This window comes from Desmodus rotundus, chromosome 9 (genome assembly GCF_022682495.2).
Source record: "Desmodus rotundus isolate HL8 chromosome 9, HLdesRot8A.1, whole genome shotgun sequence".
NCBI classification, from domain to species: domain Eukaryota; kingdom Metazoa; phylum Chordata; class Mammalia; order Chiroptera; family Phyllostomidae; genus Desmodus; species Desmodus rotundus.
This window is the reverse complement of record NC_071395.1, coordinates 43,154,461-43,172,841: the sequence shown is the minus strand read 5'-3', so window position 1 is coordinate 43,172,841 and position 18,381 is coordinate 43,154,461. Positions and strand designations below refer to the sequence as shown.

General features: G+C 56.1%; 1 protein-coding gene across 2 annotated transcripts; it reads left to right on the top strand.

The window, feature by feature from the left end:
• The first annotated feature begins 93 nt into the window (after positions 1-93).
• Positions 94-17,269, top strand: ZNF653 (zinc finger protein 653). 2 transcript variants are annotated; one of them, XM_024557085.3, is made up of 9 exons: positions 94-749; positions 6,547-6,590; positions 8,681-8,896; positions 13,543-14,154; positions 14,269-14,449; positions 14,531-14,642; positions 15,673-15,787; positions 16,581-16,680; positions 16,862-17,269. In XM_024557085.3, the coding sequence occupies exons 1-9, from the start codon at positions 457-459 to the stop codon at positions 17,037-17,039; spliced, it is 1,851 nt and encodes a 616-aa protein (XP_024412853.2). In that variant the 5' UTR covers positions 94-456; the 3' UTR covers positions 17,040-17,269. The 2 variants fall into 2 exon arrangements, with proteins under 2 accessions (XP_024412853.2, XP_053766721.1); XM_053910746.2 differs by lacking the exon at positions 15,673-15,787 and having other exon boundaries at positions 457-749.
• Positions 17,270-18,381: the final 1,112 nt, after the last annotated feature.

Below are 18,381 nucleotides of genomic sequence, written 5' to 3'. Positions count from 1 at the left end.
GCCTTCCCTCCTCTCTGGCAGTGTAACATCCCTGCCCCTTTAATGCCTGGTAGCATGGCTTCTCAAGGGCTCTCCAGCATCCAGGAATGACAGAAAGGTCAGACCCCTGGCCTTCCCTCTGCCTTCATTTGACAATTCCCACCTTTACGGCGTGAAGGGAGAAATCCCCCTCGCCCCCCTCCCAAGGTCTACGGGTTCATCTGTCGCTTTCTTCCCAGGGTTGTCTTCAAACCTTTAGCTCTTTCCTCCGTCTCGACGAAGTTAGAAAGTTTTAACAGAAAAAAAGTAAGAGAAGTGGGTTGTCGCGTTTGTCTCGCGCATGCGCAATCTCCACTTTCTGTCCGACGCTGCGGGGCACTGAGAGTCCATGAGAAATTTCCCGGCGGCGCGGAAGATGCACGCCACTTCCGGCCGGGCTCTTAACAACGGGGGAGGTTGGTAACCAGGGAGGGGGGGATGGCGGAGCGGGAGCCTGAGGCAGAGGCGGAGGCTGAGGCGGGCGCAGGCGGGGAGGTGGTGGCCGAGGAGGGCGCGGCGGGCCGCAAGGCGCGGGGTCGGCCGCGGCTCACGGAGTCAGACCGGGCCCGGCGGCGGCTCGAGTCCCGGAAGAAGTACGACGTGCGGCGCGTGTACCTGGGTGAGGCGCACGGGCCCTGGGTGGACCTGCGGCGCCGCAGTGGCTGGAGCGACGCCAAACTCGCCGCCTACCTCATCTCTCTGGAGCGCGGCCAGCGGAGCGGTCGCCACGGGTGAGGGGGCCCGGCCCGAAGGAGGGAGGGAGCGAGGGAGGAGACGCCCCCATCCCCCCGCTGAGCCTGGTCCCGCCCCCTCCGTCCAGGCTCTGCCCCCTCGTACCTCTGAGCTCCGCCCAGCGGCCCTGGTGCCAGCCTGGGTCTCCTACTGCCGGTCCTGGGACGTGCCTGGCTCGCGGCCCCGCCTCCAGTCGCTCTGACCGCCCAATCCTAGGATGCGTCCAGCTTCGACCCGCCTCCTGGGCGCTTGGCACCGCCCGCTAGAGCTCTGGCTGACCAATTCTGGTACGGGCCCCACCTCCAAGCCTTCTAACTGCCCGGTTCGTGGAGGGGCGGCCCCGTCCTACTGATCCCTCAAATCTCACAGGCCTCATCTCCCACAATATACCCTGAGATTGTGACTGCACACAGCCCTAACCTCATGAGGTTCCGGTGCCCCAGCTTGGACTCTGAGTGGCCTCATTCCCACAACCCTAGACCCCACGTACCCTGAGGACCCCCTACAATCCAGATCCAATCGCCCTAAACCTCTTGGCTCCTGAGGAGCACATCAGTGCAGGGAGACTCAGGTGATTAGGAAGCCCTGAGTTAGCCGCGCAGGTGGAAGGCAGAGGCCTCTGTAGTCTCTACCTTGAGAATGACCACTGTTGGTGGAATTTTTCACTTCCAGCCTAATTCGTTGATGTACTGATTAAAAGAGTTAAACTACCTCAAAGGGCTTAGACCAGTGCTAGCACTTAGTGAGCACTCCAGGTATTAACTGTTAGGTGATGTTTGTTCTGTATCACAAACAGTTCTGCGACAAAATCCTCGTTCTGCCCTGGTTTTGTTGGCACATGTTCGTATGTTCCCCCTCACGTGGGGGAGGTTCTGAGGGTCAACAGTCAACCAGATCCTGCTGAACTGCACCCACCTGGTGCTCCTCAGGGTGGCAGGCTGGTTTATATATGCCTGAGAGCAGATCAGGAAATGGTGGGTACTTAAAAAACCAGAAGCCAGTGTCCCACTGTTGGAGTTTCTGATTCAGTTAGTTAGAGTGAAGTTGCAGACCCTGTATTTTTTTATTGCAAAGCTTCCATGGAAGACTTGATGTGCAGCTGGAGAACCACTGGCCAGAGGGAGCCCCTGGAGGTCCCTAAGCTGAAAATGGTATTTGCGGAAGCTTGGTTTGGCTGAGCAGGAGCTGTGTCGGCCTGCAGGACTGGGCAGGGACACTAAGAAAACCCAGGCAGTTTGTAGCAAAAACCTGGCTCCAGGGCCCACAGGTAATTGGGAAAGTACACTAACCTAGGTGAGGGTTATCCTATGGGGAAACAGGCATGACCAGTGTTTCAGTTGTTCCATTATTTATAACCTGTTTTGTGCTTGGAAGGATTTCAGTTCAAGGGCTGTAAAACATGGACAAGAAAGCAGAAGTTAAAGTTAGGCTGAAAAGAGAAAAAATGAGCAGCACAGTGGGGCCAGAATCAGTGCTGTTAGATTGAAGCGTAGGTCACAGGGGATGTGACGAGCGCAGTCTCGGGGCATAGGGAGGTAAAGATCTGACCAGAGGGATGCAAGAGACATGAAGTGGGAATGGCAAATGGACCATGAATTTGTCCTGGCACTTTCTAGCAGCCTGTGGGAAAAAGGAAACAAAGATCAATGAGAAATTTCCAGTGTTTCTTTATCCATTTGTTTAAGGAACACTTACTGAGCGCCTACTGTGTGCCAGGCACATATATAAATTGTGGAGCTGACATTTTAAAGGGCAGAGGGCGGAGGCTTATCTAGTGTGCAAAGGCTTGTCTACTGCAGACAAGAAACATAACAAATAAATTATGTAGTATGTGAGAGATTGATAGGGACTGTGGAATAAAACAAAAGTGAAATGAGCAAAGAGGAATCAGGAGTCAAAGAGGTTTAAATAAGGTATCAGAGTGGGGCCACCTTGAGAAGATAGCATTTGAGTAAATACATGAAGGAGGCCAGGGAGAGCCATGCAGAGATCCAGAGGAAGAGTGTTAGAGGAAGAAGGAATAGCAAGTGCAAAAGCCCTGAGGCAGCACCCTGTCTAGTGTCCTGATGTGTGCACCGGACAGGGACAGTAAAGGGAACGTGTGGTTGGAGCACAATGAACAAAGGAGAGGAGTGGGAGAAGATGAGGGCAGGGAGGTGCCAGGGCCTTCCGGGCTGCAAGGAGGGCTCTGATTTTTCCTCCTAATGAAGTGGGAGCTCTGGTTGGATTTTTTGCCTTCCTTAAGTGCAGAATTTTGAGTCCCTGTCATAAGTGCAGAGAAGCCATATATCTGGCTTAGCTGTAAAAAGAAGCACTTCCCAGGGGGTGTGTGTGGCAAGAGGAATGGGTAGGCTATGAGCTGGCCAAGAGTTGACAGTTACTAAAGCTAGTGATGGGTTCAAGGAGTTTCACGCTCCTCTCTAGCATTGCATGCTTGCAGTTTTCTTCTCACATCTTAAACTCCTAACAAGAAAATCAAAAGAATCATCCTGACTCCTATGTTGAGCCTGGGGGGGCGGGGGGTGGAGGCAGGAGCTGGGACACCAGGAAGAAGGTGACTACACTGGTCCAGGTGAGCCATAATGGGGCTGGCCCTGGGCAGGGTCATGGGGAAATGGAGAGAAGTGATTGAACTTGGGGCCAGCAAGTTCTCTGATGGGTGTGGACATGCGAGATGCCCCCAGTTTGGGCCTGAGCACCTGGATAGTTGTGGTTACTGTTAACTGAGGAGGGACAAAATGACAGCTTGCATGTGAGGCTCCTACATGGGGTGTCAAGGAGGGAGTGGAGGTGGTGTTGTGGGGAGAGGACCATGGGGAGATACAAATGTGGGAGTCATCAGGGTGGTGTTAAGGGAATGGAGTTTTCCAAGGGGATGCTCGTGGACGGAGCACGCAGGTCTGAGTCCGGTGCCATTCTCAGTGCTTCCACGAGTCAGGGAGATGTGGGAGAAGCAGCGGCCTGGGAGGCAGGTGGAGGAACAGGCAGGTTGGTGTCTTGGAGGCCAAGGGAAGGATCTAAGGGTCAAATACTGCCGGGCTGAGGGAGGCAGCCATCCCTGATAATGGTCAGTTGGTGGCATGGTGAAGAAAAACGCTGACCAGAGAGGCTCAAGGGAGATGAAGGAGTGGACATGGACACCGAGAGTGTAGACAGCTCTGGTAAAGAGTGGTAAAGGAGTGGGGCAAAAGTTGGCAGCGAAGGGGCCAAGGTATTTTATTTTATTTTTTAGGATTTTATTTATTTTTAGACAGGGGAAGGGAGGGAGAGAAACATCAATGTGTGGTTGCCTCTTGCGTACCCCGTACTGGCCTGCAACCCAGGCATGTGTCCTGACTAGGAATCAAACCCGAAACCCCTTGCTTCTCAGGCCTGCATTCAATCCACAGAGCCACACCAGCCAGGGCGCAAGGTTATTTTAATCGAAGATATTAGAAATACCAGTGTGTTTGGATGCTGGTGGGAATATCAAGTCAAAAGTGAAATCAAAGGCCCAAGGACTCTTGCTGACCACCCTTTGGGGCTGGCCACTGAAAGGAAAGTACAGCCAGGTCCTGGAGAAGCCTTAACAGTGGTTGACCTCCAATGCAGGTGGCCACTGCAAGGAGTCACAGAGATGGTAGAGCTTGGAGAAGTGGGCAGAGGGGCAACGTAGTTTGGATTGAAGGAGAAAAGACTGCGTTAGGGCCAGAATGCGGCCTGATCTCACAGCAGCTCTGTGTGGGAGGCACTGCTGTTATCCCTACTTCACAGATTAGGAAACCAAGGCTCAGGGGGGATGACACCTGCTTGAGGTCACACAGCCAGAGATGAGACTTGAACTGGGATCTGACCAATGTCAAGCCTGTTCCTACCATATGGTGTTTCCAGCACCCCAGCCATGGCAAGACCTTGAGTGATTGGAGGTGGCTGTGAGTGTTTGGACTTGGGTTTAGGAGAGGATCTGGTAGCCTGGCCCCTTGGAGGGGATAGAGGCTCTTGGGATGGGGCAGAGGGAAGCAGATCTTTAGACAGAGGTCAGAGCCTGGAGCAGGAAGGACGAAAGAGCCCTGAGGAGCTGTCCTGGGCCTAGACTTGGAGTATGGGCTCTGGGAATTGTTATCAGGCTGGATGGGGGACTGAAGGGGTGGGCGGTGGAGCTGAGAGGCCCAGGACTGGCTTTCAGGATATTTGTGGCAAGAGTGTGGGCCTGGCCACAGCAGGGAGGTCAGTGTTCCAGGGCCTGGCTCCGTGATAATACTGATAATCATAATGATCACTCTCACCATTTGCTGAGTGATTACTAATCGCCAGAGCTGTACCAAGCTTTTTACAATGCACATAACCTCATACCAACCTCATGTGCAAGTTGCTGTTATGATCCCATACCACAGATGGGGAAACTGAGGCACAGGGAGGTAAAGTCACTCACCCAGAGTGACAGAGCCTGCTGCTGCAGCGTAGAAGGAAAATAAGGAAGCAGCCATGGTGAGGTGGGCAGACCCGGAAGCATGATGGCAGGAAGGTAGAGGGAAGCCCCTGCCAGGTCGGAGAGAGATGACTCCAACATACTTGCCCTTGGTCTGTGTAGAGCCAGTGCTGGGCCACAGCCAGGTGGCCCAAGAGGGGTCAGGAACCCACCTGGCAGATCTGATGAGGGCCCTGGCCTTTGGGCTTGGCTCTGCCCTGGGCTCCCCGAGGCCATGGCTCACTGAGGGGCTGTCAGTGGGGATGTTGGACCCCAGGCAGGGTGGGGAAGGCCCCGGAGGCAGTGATTGACTGGCTTGAGCTGGCTGAAGGGGCAGGACTGCTGGAGGAGGGCAGTGTCATGGACCGAAGCCCTCGTAGAGCAGGCAGTTAGGGTCCGGGAGCAGTGCCGGCCCTCCAGGCTGTGTCTGACCATTTTACTGGGCTCTCAGCCAGCCTGGGGGGCAGGCATTGCAGGACCCTTGATAGGGCAGCCCAGGTTATATCGCTGTATAACAAATGATCACAAACTCAGTGGCTTAAAACTACACAAATTTATTATCTCACTGTGGGTCAGGAGTCTGGCACATTTTAGCTGAATCTTCAGCTGAGGGTCTCACAAGGCTGAAAACAAGGTATCAACCAGCTATGTCTTCATCTAGAGGCTCAGCTAGGGAAAGATCTCCCAGACTCCCTCATAGTGTGGGCAAAATTCACATGCTTGGGGTTGTAGGACTGAGGTTCCTGCAGTCTTGCTGGCTGTCGATGGGACTACTCTGAGCTCTCACAGGCCATTTGTTCTCAGGTCCTTGCCACTTGGTCCCCCATAGGCCCCCTCACATTCTCAGCCTCCGGTTTCTGACTTCAGCAGGATCCCTGTACAGGTTCCCCGATTAGATGAGGCTCCCTCTTGATTAGTTCAGCCACCTAGCCATGGGAGTGGTGTCACTTCATATTCACAGGTGTACCCGACTCGTGGGGAGAGGATTAGACAGGGTATGTATCCAAGGGTTGGGATTATGGGGCTATAGAGAGGTCAGAAAGGGCTGCTGACTTTCTGTACCCTTTCCTGACCATTCCCTGGCCACGGGACCCTGGACTGGTGGCCTCACCCCTCTGAGCCTCAGTTTTCCCACTCTCTGAGGGGGGTGATGATGCTAGACCGCCCTCCAAGGGCAGTTGTCCACGTAGGAGAGAGCCCAAGTGAAGGGCCATGAGAAACAGAACAGGCTCAGGAAACAGAAGCTAACGTTTTACCCCAGAGCAGGATGGGGGGTAGCCAGAGTTGCTGTCATTTTCTCATCGTCAGTCAGACCCTGCGTCATTCCCCCCTGCCTCTCTCTGTTACAGGAAGCCTTGGGAGCAGGTCCCCAAAAAGCCAAAGAGGAAGAAAAGTAAGTGGGGCTGCAACCAGGGGGGAGGGGTGGGTGTTGGGAGTTCCTGGCTTTGTTGCTCCCCACCTTGCTCCCTCATTCTCTCAGGAACTGCTTATGGAGAGCCTGTATATGCGAGGCACTGTGCCGAATAGGAGAGCCCCAGCCTTTCCCTCAAAGAGCCCACAGTCTCCTGGGAAAGACAAGGGACAGTCTGAGCAGAGCTGTGACCAAAGCGGTCTTAGGGTACTGGGGCCCGGAGGAGAGGCCTGACCCAGTCTGGAGTGGGACTGAACCTGTGCTGTGCTCAGCAGGGGTGCCCTCCTCATCACCATCGTAAGCATAAAGACATCCTGGAGGGCCTGGTCACTGCCCCAGGCTGCACAGCTGGAAAACGGCAAGGCCAGCCTGCAAACTCAGGTTCTCTGGTCTCCAAAGCAGTCCCCTTAGCTCCTCTGCCCTCCTGCCCAGTGTGTGGGAGTCAGCCAGGGAAGAGTCAGGCAGAGCAGAGGGAACAGCTTGTGCCAGGGCCTAAAGGGCATATTGTGTGCCAGGCTCAAGGGGAGCCAGGCGTGGGCACTCAGAGCAGAGGCCTGGAGCATGTCCCTCCTGCCCCTGAGCCCTGGGGCGGTGGGTCTTGAGCTGTGTCCAGCAGGGTGAGAGCCAGCTCTTCAGGGACAGCCCTCTGGTGGCAGTGAGCACCGCCCGTTCTTATAGTCCTCAGAGGCTGGGGTCAGGTGAGCTAAGACGGTGACACCCCAAATCTTAAAGGGGTGGGAATGTAGATAAGGAGGCAAGTGCTGAGCTAAGGAGGTGGCTTACTGTTGGTTCCACCATGGTTGTCACTGTGCACACAGGGGCCGGGGCAGGCATGAGGGGCAGGGCTAGGCCACCCAGGGCAGTACGGCCCCTAGAACCAGTTTGAGGACCTGGGCACTATCCTCAGGCCCAAGGACCTTTCCTGGGCACGCTCCTCATCTCCTAGCCTGTAAGGTCGAAGGTACACCTTCTTCCCATTCACTGAGGGGCCTGGCACCAATTCTTGGGCGCTCGCACAGTATGTGCAGCCACAATCTGTGCCCTGTCTATATCTTCACTCCCTAACCTCCTCCCTGTCAGTCTTCAGGGAATGGGGACCTTTATTCTTCCCTGACCAGAGCAGGCAACTGAGGTTCAGAGAAGCCAGGTCACTTGCCTGGAGCCACCTGTCCAGGAAGTGGTGGAGCCAGGACTTGAACCCAGAGATCTAGCTCCGCCGTTCCCACCCCCTCGCAGTACTATATGTAGGTGCTGGGTATACAGGAGGAACAGCCCAGTTAAGTGTCCCTGCCCTTGAGGAGCTGACATCTAGTGTGGGAGACAGACAAGAAACATGAAAACAAAGAAGCATAGGTGGCATCCAGGTGCTACCTAGAGAAAAAGAACAGCAGGCCACGTTGGCTAGAGGGACAGGGAAGAGAGGTTGGCTGACCAAAGGGAAAGGCCTGAGTGGAGGTGGAGGGGGTAAGGTGGTTACCTGGCTGAAGGGGAGGCAGTCAATGCAAAGGCTCTGAGGCTGGGCCATTTCTGGCTCTGAGGAGGAGGCCATGAGCCTGGAGTGAAGTGAGCAAGGAGAAGGGTGGGAGGAGGTGAGGATGGGGTGACTGGGCAGAATACGTAAACTTCTGGGAGGACTGTGACTTTTCCAACAGGTGAGGTGGGAGCCATGGAGGATTTTGAGCAGAGGAGGCACGTGACCTGACTCAGGTGTTCACAGGCATCCACAGCTGCTATGAGAGGACTAGACTGGGAGCAGGGCAGCGCCGAGGGACTGATTATTAGAGTAAGAAGCAGCCTGCAATGACTGGGCACCTCCTGTGGCCATGGCCCATTGTTTATCTGACTTAATTCATCCAGTGAGGACAGTGTCTGGCCAGTCTCTGCTCTCTCCAGGGTGTGTCTATCTCTCGGAACTTCAGTTTCTTCACCTATGAACTGGGGACACACCTGAACAGGGTTCAGGAGGGTGTCTCAACCCCCAAGAGCCAGAAGACGCAGGTGGTTCTAGGGGCCGTACTGCCCTTGGTGGCCTAGCCCTGCCCCTCATACCTGCCCCGGCCCTGTGTGCATAGGGCGTCGACGCAACGTGAACTGCCTGAAGAATGTGGTGATCTGGTATGAGGACCACAAGCACCGCTGTCCGTATGAGCCGCACCTGGCTGAGCTGGACCCCACCTTCGGTCTGTACACCACAGCCGTGTGGCAGTGTGAAGCTGGCCACCGCTACTTCCAAGACCTGCACTCACCCCTGAAGCCACTCAGCGACTCAGACCCCGACAGTGAGAAAGGTGGGTCCATGGGGTAAGGGCATGCAGTGGCCCCTGGTGTCTGGGGGTCTACAGCTCCTTGTGGGGAGAGTCACCCTGGACTCCCTCCATCCTGAGTCTTGCTAGCCTCAGGCCAGTGTCACAGACATCTCAGCAACTAGATGGCACTTGTGCTGACTTCAGGGGCAGAGCGCAGACTCGTCCGACCATGCTGCAGTCTTTGGATCTTTAAAGATCCTGAGACGCAGTTCCCATTTTACAGAGGGACAGCTGAGGCCCAGGGCAGTTTGTCTACCTGTGCCTGAGGCCAGTCACAGGTAGGTCCAGGAATCCTGGCTCAGAGCTGGAGAGAGGGAAGGGAGGGTGCTGGGCCTCAGACTCTCCAGGGTGGCTCTTCTCTCCTGGCCTCTTCCTCCTCTTCTATTTTCTCTAGTCCTTTCTTGGTGTCAGGGTATGTCTTTGCCAGTCTCTTTCCCTTTCTCTATCCTGCTGTCCTTGTCCTTACTCCCTATTCCTTGCTCTTTCTGTGTCTCTCTTATCCTCTCCGTGCTTCATCCTCTCTCTTCTGTCTCCTTCCTATTCCCTGCCTCCCCCCACTGTCTTTCCCTGTCTCTCCTCCCTCTCACACCCTTTCGGTCTTCTATTCTCTGCCCCTCAGTCACCTCACCCACCCCATCTCTCACTGTCCCTGCTCCTCTTCTGCCATCTCATGTTGGTCACACCCGTGGGCTGGCTGCCAGCTCAGGGCTGGGAGGGACCCAGTTACGGAGTTCCAGTGAGACCTGGTTGGGGGAGCAAGGAGATGCTGCCCACCTGCCTCAGAGGCTTGGCATGAACTCTAAGAAGGAGTGTGGGACCCACTGCCAGGTGCCCTGCCAGGGCTGAGGGTGGGGTCAGTCGCTGGGGCTGAGTCCAAACTGGCAAGCATTGTGGAGCAGATGGCATCCCAGCTGGCGAGGGGAAGCCGTGGGCGAGAGGTGTTCCAGGTGGGCACCCTGGCCAACAGCCCTCCTGTTGTGTGTTGGTCAGGCCCCCAGTGTGAAGCCTGTCCCTCAGCCATCCTGTCCTGTGCTCCACTCCAGGCCCACCCCAAACCACCTTGAGTCCTCCGCACAGTCCTGCCATTTGCCTCACTGAGCAGTCGGGGAAACTAAGGTTTTGGGAGCAATGTGACTGGCCCATCTGGTGATGGATCCAGCTGGGATGGGGGTGACACCCAGAGGAGCTCCGTTGTATCCCAGCATGACTTACACCATCAGCTGCTGGATCTGGGCTCTTGGGAATGAACATTGGGATCAATTCCAGGTCTGCTGTGGCTGCTGGGGGCTGGTAAGAGAGTGGCTGTGTCCCTGGCCCAGCCCTTGTCCCTCAAGCAGCACCCTTATCTGCTCTGTGCATGAGGTGGCCCTGCCACCTCTCACTAAGAAGACCCCCTGCCCAGGGACTGTGGGAGGCCAGGGGTACACAGTCATTTCTCTTGTTTTATTGTCATCTTGAGCAAAATTCACTGTCAGCCTTAGCAGCCAGACACTGCACTTAGGGACCCAGACGCACACGCAGCCATGCTCCCACCTCATGAGGTGACTGCGCCCTCCTTCGGGGTGAAGCAGGGCTCATCCCCCTCTGCAGACTACAGGATGTTGCAAGGAGGGGCTGATACCCCTACTGCCCCTATTGCTACCCCAGGGCCTAATTCAGGAATGGGGCATTATGATAATAAAGATAGTGGGTGCTTACTCTGAGCCTAGTACTATCCTAAGCCCTTTACACATATTTACTCACTAAATACCCAGAATACCCCCTGAAATAGGTACCAAGTTATCCCCAGGCCCAGAGAGGTTACATAAGGCATCTGTGTTCACACAGCTAGAGGAGCAGGTGCTGGGATCTCCTTCCCTGCTGCAGTCTGGCCGCAGAGCCTGCACTCTCCATGTGACCCTCTGGGGGTGTAGGACATGTGGTTCCCAGACAGTATGCCCCCAGCTGTGTCATAACTGTGTAAGTTAAGGGACAATCCTACATTTTTCCTGTCCCCAGTTTCTCCCTGTGTGGGGATCTTAGCACAAAATGCCTGGGTAAGATGCCATCCCCTTTGACCTTCACCATAGCCTTGATCTGAGTTGTTCATCTTTGAAAACGTGTGCTCACTGTGTACCATATAGCCTTCTGAGCATTAGGGACTGCGCACAGGGACCCCTGTCCTTGTGGAGTTTACTGTCTATAGGGGAAGCAGACAGTAAACAAGGTAGACAAGTAAAATCCAGAGAAGACTGGAAGGTGGGAAGTATTTTGGGGGAAAATAAAGGAGAAAAAAAAGGTACTGTTTGAGACAAGGTGGCCAGAGGCCTCCTTGGAAAAATACCATTGATGAAGGGTCTGATGGAGAAGGGAGGGAGCCCACGCAGTTGTCTGAGAGAAGAGGGTTTATCCCTGGCTGGTGTAGCTCAGTGGATTGAGCTCGGGCTGCGAACCAGGAGGTCTCCGGTTCAATTCCCAGTCAGGGTACATGCCTGGGTTGCAGGTCGGGTCCCCAGCAGGGGCCACGTGAGAGGCCACCACACATCGATGTTTCTCTCCCTCTCACCCTCCCTTCCCCTCTCTCTAAGAATAAATAAAACCTTAAAAAAAAAAAGACGGTTCAGGCAGAACAAGTGGCAAGTGCAAAGGCCCTGAAGCAGAAAGCTGTCTAGTGTCCCTAGGCATGGGAGGGAGACCAGTGGGGCTAGAGAGGAGGTACAGGCTGTGTGGCTGCAGTGAGAGCTTTAGCTGCTGTGCCAGTGAATTGGGAAGGGTATTAACTAAAGTAAGGCAGCTGCTGAAATAGACGTACCTGCAACTTGTCTTCCATGCAGGACCCTGGTTCTCTCTGTGCTAGGGCTCCAGCCTCCCTGAGTCTTGTCTGGCTGGTGGGAACAGAGGGTGAAGTTCATGGCTGGGAGTTCACAACCACTCACATTTCACTGGGACTCAGCCACATGGTCACACCTGTCTACAAGGGACACTAGGAAATGTAGTCTGCTCAGGTGCCAGGAGGAAGAAACTCAGGTTTGGTGAGCAGCTGGCCTCTTTCACAGGAAGTGAAATGAAGAGCAGGTTCTCAGTGAAAGAGGGATGTGACCTAAGCAGGTGTTCACAGACTTTCTCTGGACGCTACAGAAGGACAGACTGCGGGGGTTGAGGGTGGGAGCTGAGGGACCATGGAGAAGGGACTGCATGGTCCAGGCAGGGGGATGGTGGGACCATGACCAGGTGTGCGCAGGGGAGGTGGGAGAAACCGTCAGCCTTCGGGTGAATTTTGGATGCAGGGCGAACAGGTTTTGCTGACAGATTGGAAGTGGGTGTGAGACAAACGGAGAGGTCAAGGATAGGCCTGGGACTTGGCCTGAGCAACTAGGGGAACAGAGCTGCCATCCGCTGAGACAGGGACATCCATGAATGCTGCAGGCTTTTTCTGAGGGAAAACTCAGAGCCCAGAGTCGCTGAGAGGAGTGTGAGATGCCTGTGTGACCCCCACGGAGGGCGTGTCAGCAGAGAAGGCAGTGGGATGTAACAGTCTGCAGCTCCACAGGAGGTCCAGTGGGAGCTGTCCAAACGGAGGCACCAGCGTATGGGTGGTGGCAGCACCATAAAAATAGATACTTGACCTTTGTTCTTAGTTCCTGGCACAGAGCTCCTAAACCCATTGGAATTCCCTGAGAATGCTTTTCTAACATTATCCTGAGTCCCTTTCTTAAGGAACCCCTCTGGAGCATATCTGGGCTCTGTACTAACGTGGTGACTCAGGGAGGGGCCGTGAGATAGCTTCAGGAGGAGAGCTGATCACCAGAAAGACCAGACCCATCATTAGAGGAGCAATGTCTCTCAGTCCCATTCCCAAGCCCCGGGCAGTGGGCAGGGACTGGAGATTGGGTTATAAAAACTCTTGAACAATGGGGTTCAGAGACTTTCCAGGTTGGTGACTCTGAGGTACCAACTCTGAGGTTGGTGTGGAGGTACTGAGAGGGTGGCATACCAGGACGGGGCATGGCAGCTTTGTGCCCCCACGCCTGTACCTTGCCCTGTGCCTCTTCCATCCAGCTGTTGCTGAGTTATGTCCTTTATAATAAAACTATAGTTGAAAGTGGAGCACTTTCTTGATTTTTGTGAGCCATTCTAACAAATTATCAAATCTGAACATGGGGGTCTTGGGAACTCCCAGTCTATAGCCAGAAGTACCAGTGGCCTGGGACTTGCAGCTGGCAAGTGGGGTCTGAAGTGGGGTCACTCTTGTGGGGTCTGATGCTAACTCCAAGTGGATAGCATGAGAATTGTACTGAACTGTCGGACACCCAGCTGGGGTCAGAATCAGGGCAGCATTTAACACTGTCAGCCTGGCTGAAACCCTGGTGTGATCAGGACACTCAGTAGAGGCAGAACCTTCCAGACCTGTAAGAGCAAAAGAGGCTGAGAAGGAGCCACCAGGGAGGAGTCAGGAAACTGGAGTGGGCCAGAGGCCAAGGGAGGAAAGCATCTTTAAAGAGCAGGGGTAATTGGGGAGGATGGCGACTCAGAAGTGACCACTATTTGTGGCAATGAAGAGTCACAGCACCCAGCCCCTGGTGAGCCCATAACAAACACCAACTATTGCTGCCACTATTATAAGCACCCCCTTTCTTCTGTCACCACAGTGGACAATGGCCTGGTGGCCGGCAGCTCTGACTCGTCCAGCTCCTGCTCTGGCTCTGACTCTGAGGAGACCCCTGAGGGCCAGCCAGCCAAGGTGACAGTAGCAGCAGCGGCAGTTACCCCGACCAGCCCAGTGGGCAGCAGTGGGCTCATCACGCAAGAGGGTGTGCACATCCCCTTCGACGTCCACCACGTGGAGAGCCTGGCCGAGCAGGGCACCACGCTGTGCCCCAACCCAGCAGGCACCGGGCCAGAAGCCCTGGAGACAGTGGTGTGTGTGCCAGTGCCCGTGCAGGTGGGCCCAGGCCCGGGCACCCTTTTTGAGAATATGCCCCAAGAGGCGCTGGGCGAGGTGGTAGCCAGCTGTCCCATGCCAGGCATGGTGCCCGGCTCTCAGGTGATCATCATCGCAGGCCCAGGCTATGATGCCCTCACAGCTGAGGGCATCCACCTCAACGTGGCAGCAGGCAGCAGCACCCCCAGCGGGGGCCTGGGTGATGAGGTGCCCTGCACCATGATGGAGGGTGTGGCAGCCTACACCCAGACGGAGCCTGAGGGCAGCCAGCCCAGCACTATGGACCCCACCGCCATGGCAGGCATGGAGACCAAGAAAGGTCTGGGGGGGGGTCTGGGTGGGACGTGGGAGGGGGAGGATGAGGAGTGGCCCCAGAGTGGGCTCCTCGCTAGCCTTAGTCCCCACAGACATCTGCCCTGTGTCTACCCCTTAGAGAAGGAGGACTTGTACATCCTCAAGAAGGAGGAGAAGGAGGAGCCAGTGGCCCCAGAGCTGACAGAGCTGGCAGCCACAGTACCTGAGAGTGCAGAGCCTGAGGCAGAGGCAGACGGGGAGGAGCTGGATGGCAGTGACATGTCAGCCATCATCTATGAGATCCCCAAGGAACCTGAGAAGTGGGTGTCAAGCGGGCAGGGGTGGGGATGAGGACATTGGCCCTGTGGGAGTCCCAACACCATGGGCCCCTTCCTCTGTAGGAGGAGGCGGAGCAAGCGATCACGGGTGATGGATGCCGACGGCCTGCTTGAGATGTTCCACTGTCCCTACGAGGGCTGCAGCCAGGTGTATGTGGCTCTCAGTAGTTTCCAGGTGAGGCTACCACCCAAATGACTGGGCAGGGTGTGCTTCTGTGTCCACCTGCCTGTGTGCTGGAGTCTGGGAATTGAGGCTCGTGGAGGGCCCCACCAGACCCCAGCAGGTGCCACTGGCCTGCCTCCCACATTCCCACCTTTTTCCAGCCTACCTACCCTGCCTCAGCCAGCCTCAGCCTCTGTCTGCACATCCCTGGTGGCTGCCTGGTCATGGCCTGGTGGCTCCCTCACACACTTCTGTTCTCCCAGCCACCCAAACTCATACTGCCTCTGCCCTCTTAGCTCAGGATGCCCCTCTACCAGGAAGCCCACTCCAGTCCCCCGGGGCTGGTGGGGCCTGCAACCCTCAAGTCACTGCACCACCAAGACGTACCTGCAGTTTGCCCACTGGGCCTGGATGGGACACCCCAAGGGCAGAGACAGGCTCTTTTCATGTCCCCACTCTAGGCACAGGAGGTGGCATAATTAGGCTCTTGAATTTGCCAAATCATGTTTTCATTAAGCACATATTAAGCACCTATCAGCGCCAGGCCTGGTGCTGGGCTTGGAAGCGAGATATGTGCTAGTGAGTTAAAGAACAAAGGAATAAATGCCTGGGGGGTGGAGATGGCTGCGCTGCCTGCTCCAAGCCCCGGGGGCAGCATGGCACCGTGGCAATAGGGCCTGCTGTGGGGCTTACAGCCCTAGAATCCAGTCCCAGCCCTGCCACTGCCCACCTGTGAGACACCAGCCAAACCACTGAGCTTCTGGAATCTCAGATTCCCCATCCATAAACTGGCTAACCCCTGGGTCCTTCACAGGTTATAACAAGGTTCGCTGATGCCCCAGCCAAGAGCCTGGCTGGAGTAAAATGCTCAGTAAAGCTGCTATTTGATTCCAGCATGCCCCTGGGCCCCAGCTCGGAGCTGGCAGTCCATTCCAAGGGCAAGAGCACCTCTCTTCCCTCCTTCAGTGAAGTTGGCCCCACCTTGCCTCCCAGCAGCCTTCACCTGTCCCCACAGCCCCACTTCTGCCCCTCTCACCCCTAGAACCATGTCAACCTCGTGCATCGGAAAGGGAAGACCAAAGTGTGCCCTCATCCTGGCTGCGGCAAGAAGTTCTATTTATCCAACCACCTACGGCGACACATGATCATCCACTCAGGTCAGGCCCTGGGGCACAGGGGCCTGGGCCTCAGCACTAGGGCAGGGGCAGGCAGGATCAAACCTGGGCCCAGGACTGCCCTTTGCAGAGTTTCCTGTCTGTCCTCCACATGGACTGGTCTAAGATGGTGGAAGTAAAGCACTGAACCTAGCGCCCCCAGACATCTCCCTGGTGCTCAGTAAGCTGGAGCTGTACAAGTCACAGTGACACTGACTATTACAAGTCACGTGGAACTGGGCAGGGGCTGGCTGTCTCTTACTCAACTTGGGGCCCATTGGCCTTCCCACTCCTACAAATAGGTCTTATGCCAGAGCAGTTCCAGGGCTGAGGAAGGACAGTGAGCCACCCCACTTGGGCAGGGAGGGGGAGAAAGCTTAGCAAGGACCTGTGTTTCTTCTGCTCCAAGCACCTCAACCCAGGGTGTGGACTGCCGACACAGTGGCCAGTGCTGGTGCCTGTGCTCAGCAGGAGGGCACAGCGTAAGATTTTTTGAGACCAGAACTTGGGATTTTTATGTGAAATCTCTCCAAAGTTCAAATATTGGGGCCAGACCCATCCATACCCTGTGCCCCTCAGGGACCAACATTCACATTCCACCTCTGCCCTGGGCGTTCCTGGGCAACAGCCATGAGCCTCCCTTCTTATTACCACCTCTGGTTATTAGAGTCGATGTTCAAGCCCAGAGATGTGGGGGTTTGGTCCATCTGCACCCTACTTGGTCTCTACAGCACAACAGAGACACTCCACAGCCCCCTCTTCAAGGGCAGCGTCCTCAGCCTTGTTTTTCCCCCAGGTGTTCGTGAATTCACCTGTGAGACATGTGGTAAATCCTTCAAAAGGAAGAACCACCTGGAGGTACACCGGCGCACACACACTGGCGAGACACCCCTGCAGTGAGTGACAGGTGTCCCGTGAGGATACTGGGAGGGAGGGGATTCAGGCTTGGACCAACACAGAGCAGGTTTCACTGCTGCGGTTGCCATGCCCAGTTCCACCTGTGCTCTGGTCCCTGGTGGTGCCGCCCCTTTCTGGGGCTGGCCCTGCCCATTCTGACTGTGCCCTGACTCCTGGCAGGTGTGAGATCTGCGGCTACCAGTGCCGACAGCGTGCTTCACTCAACTGGCACATGAAGAAACACACGGCAGAGGTGCAGTACAACTTCACTTGCGAGCGCTGCGGGAAGCGTTTTGAGAAGCTGGACAGCGTCAAGTTCCACACTCTCAAGAGCCACCCGGACCACAAGCCTGCCTGACCCACCCAACGACAGACTGCCCCTATTTATTCGTCCATTCTAATGCCACTCCCGGGCCTGGTGGCCCGGACAGCCTAGGGGCCACCTGGACCGCAGGCCGGAAGGTGGTGCCCCTGCCCCACCCCAGGGCTGGTCCCCCACCCCACTCTGTCTCTGGAGCGGGCGATTGGGGCTGCACTGTTGGAACTGTGTGAAGAGAGGAGAGTGAGATTAAAGAGCAAGAAAGTAGATGCCCTTCCCCTAGGCCTGGATGATCTGGGGAGGGTGGGGGAAGGGGCCTCTCTTCTCCAACCTGGTGCCTTCCTGAGCAAGGCCAGGGTGGGGGGGGTGGTGGAAGTGCAGGCCAAGTCATCTTTGGTTGCCTGGGCGACCCTGAAGCTCCCTCTACTCTCAGTGCCAGGGCTGAGGGCTTGGGGGCCCAGGGAGGACACTTGGCAGCTCCCAGGACTTGATCTTAACTCTCAGTCCTAATCCCTCGTGGGTCACTCGTTCCCCACCCTACAGAAATCAGGTAACAGTTGGGGAGATATTCAGTAAACACTTAAGTGAGACATCTATGGCTGTGACAAGCACCATGCAGAAAAGAGTAGTGTGTTAGTTTCTGGGGGGTGCTTTAGGCCAGTGGTCATGGAGTATACACCAGAATGACAACGAGGTTCCACTGGGGGAGGCAAATCCCAGGCTGAAGAAACAGCGAGTGCCAAGACTCCGAAGTAGAATGGGCTCCGCATGTTCCTGGAACAGGAAGCTGCGTCGGGGAGGGAAGTTGGTGTCGGCTAGGGGGCTGCTCTGGCCCCATTGCCTGGAGGAGGACACTGAGGCAGTCTTCTCATACTGGGAATTGTCAGGGAGGGGCGTGGGGAGTGAGACCAAGCTGTTTGGCCGCCAGGTGGCGCACAAGCCGCATGGGCCGTTAGGCCTGTGACCACGTGACCCTGGGGACTGCAGCCGCGAGCTCCAGCACGTGCCCTGGGGAGCCCCGTGGTGCCCCGCGCAGATTGGCTCCGCCAGCTCCGCCCCAGCTCACGGAGCCAGCCGCAGCTAAAGCCTCGTTTTACCCTTCGAACCGGGAGCTAGCCCAGCCAAGGGCAGAAGTTTCGTTGAGGATGAGCGAGTCCGGCTGCTGGGGCCGCCCCCCCCCCCACCTGCTAGCTGCCCCTTCTATCCCCACCAGACTCAGTTCGTTATCTCCACACAGCGGGAGCCAGCAGTTTCCATGGGAACTGCAATCGGGCCTGCGCGCCCAGGAATAGCCCCCTCCCGGTAAAGGCACAGCTTCTGATCCCACTGGGGCCGGGAGCATCACCAGGTGGGAGCAAACCCTCGCTCGAAGTCCCCAGGG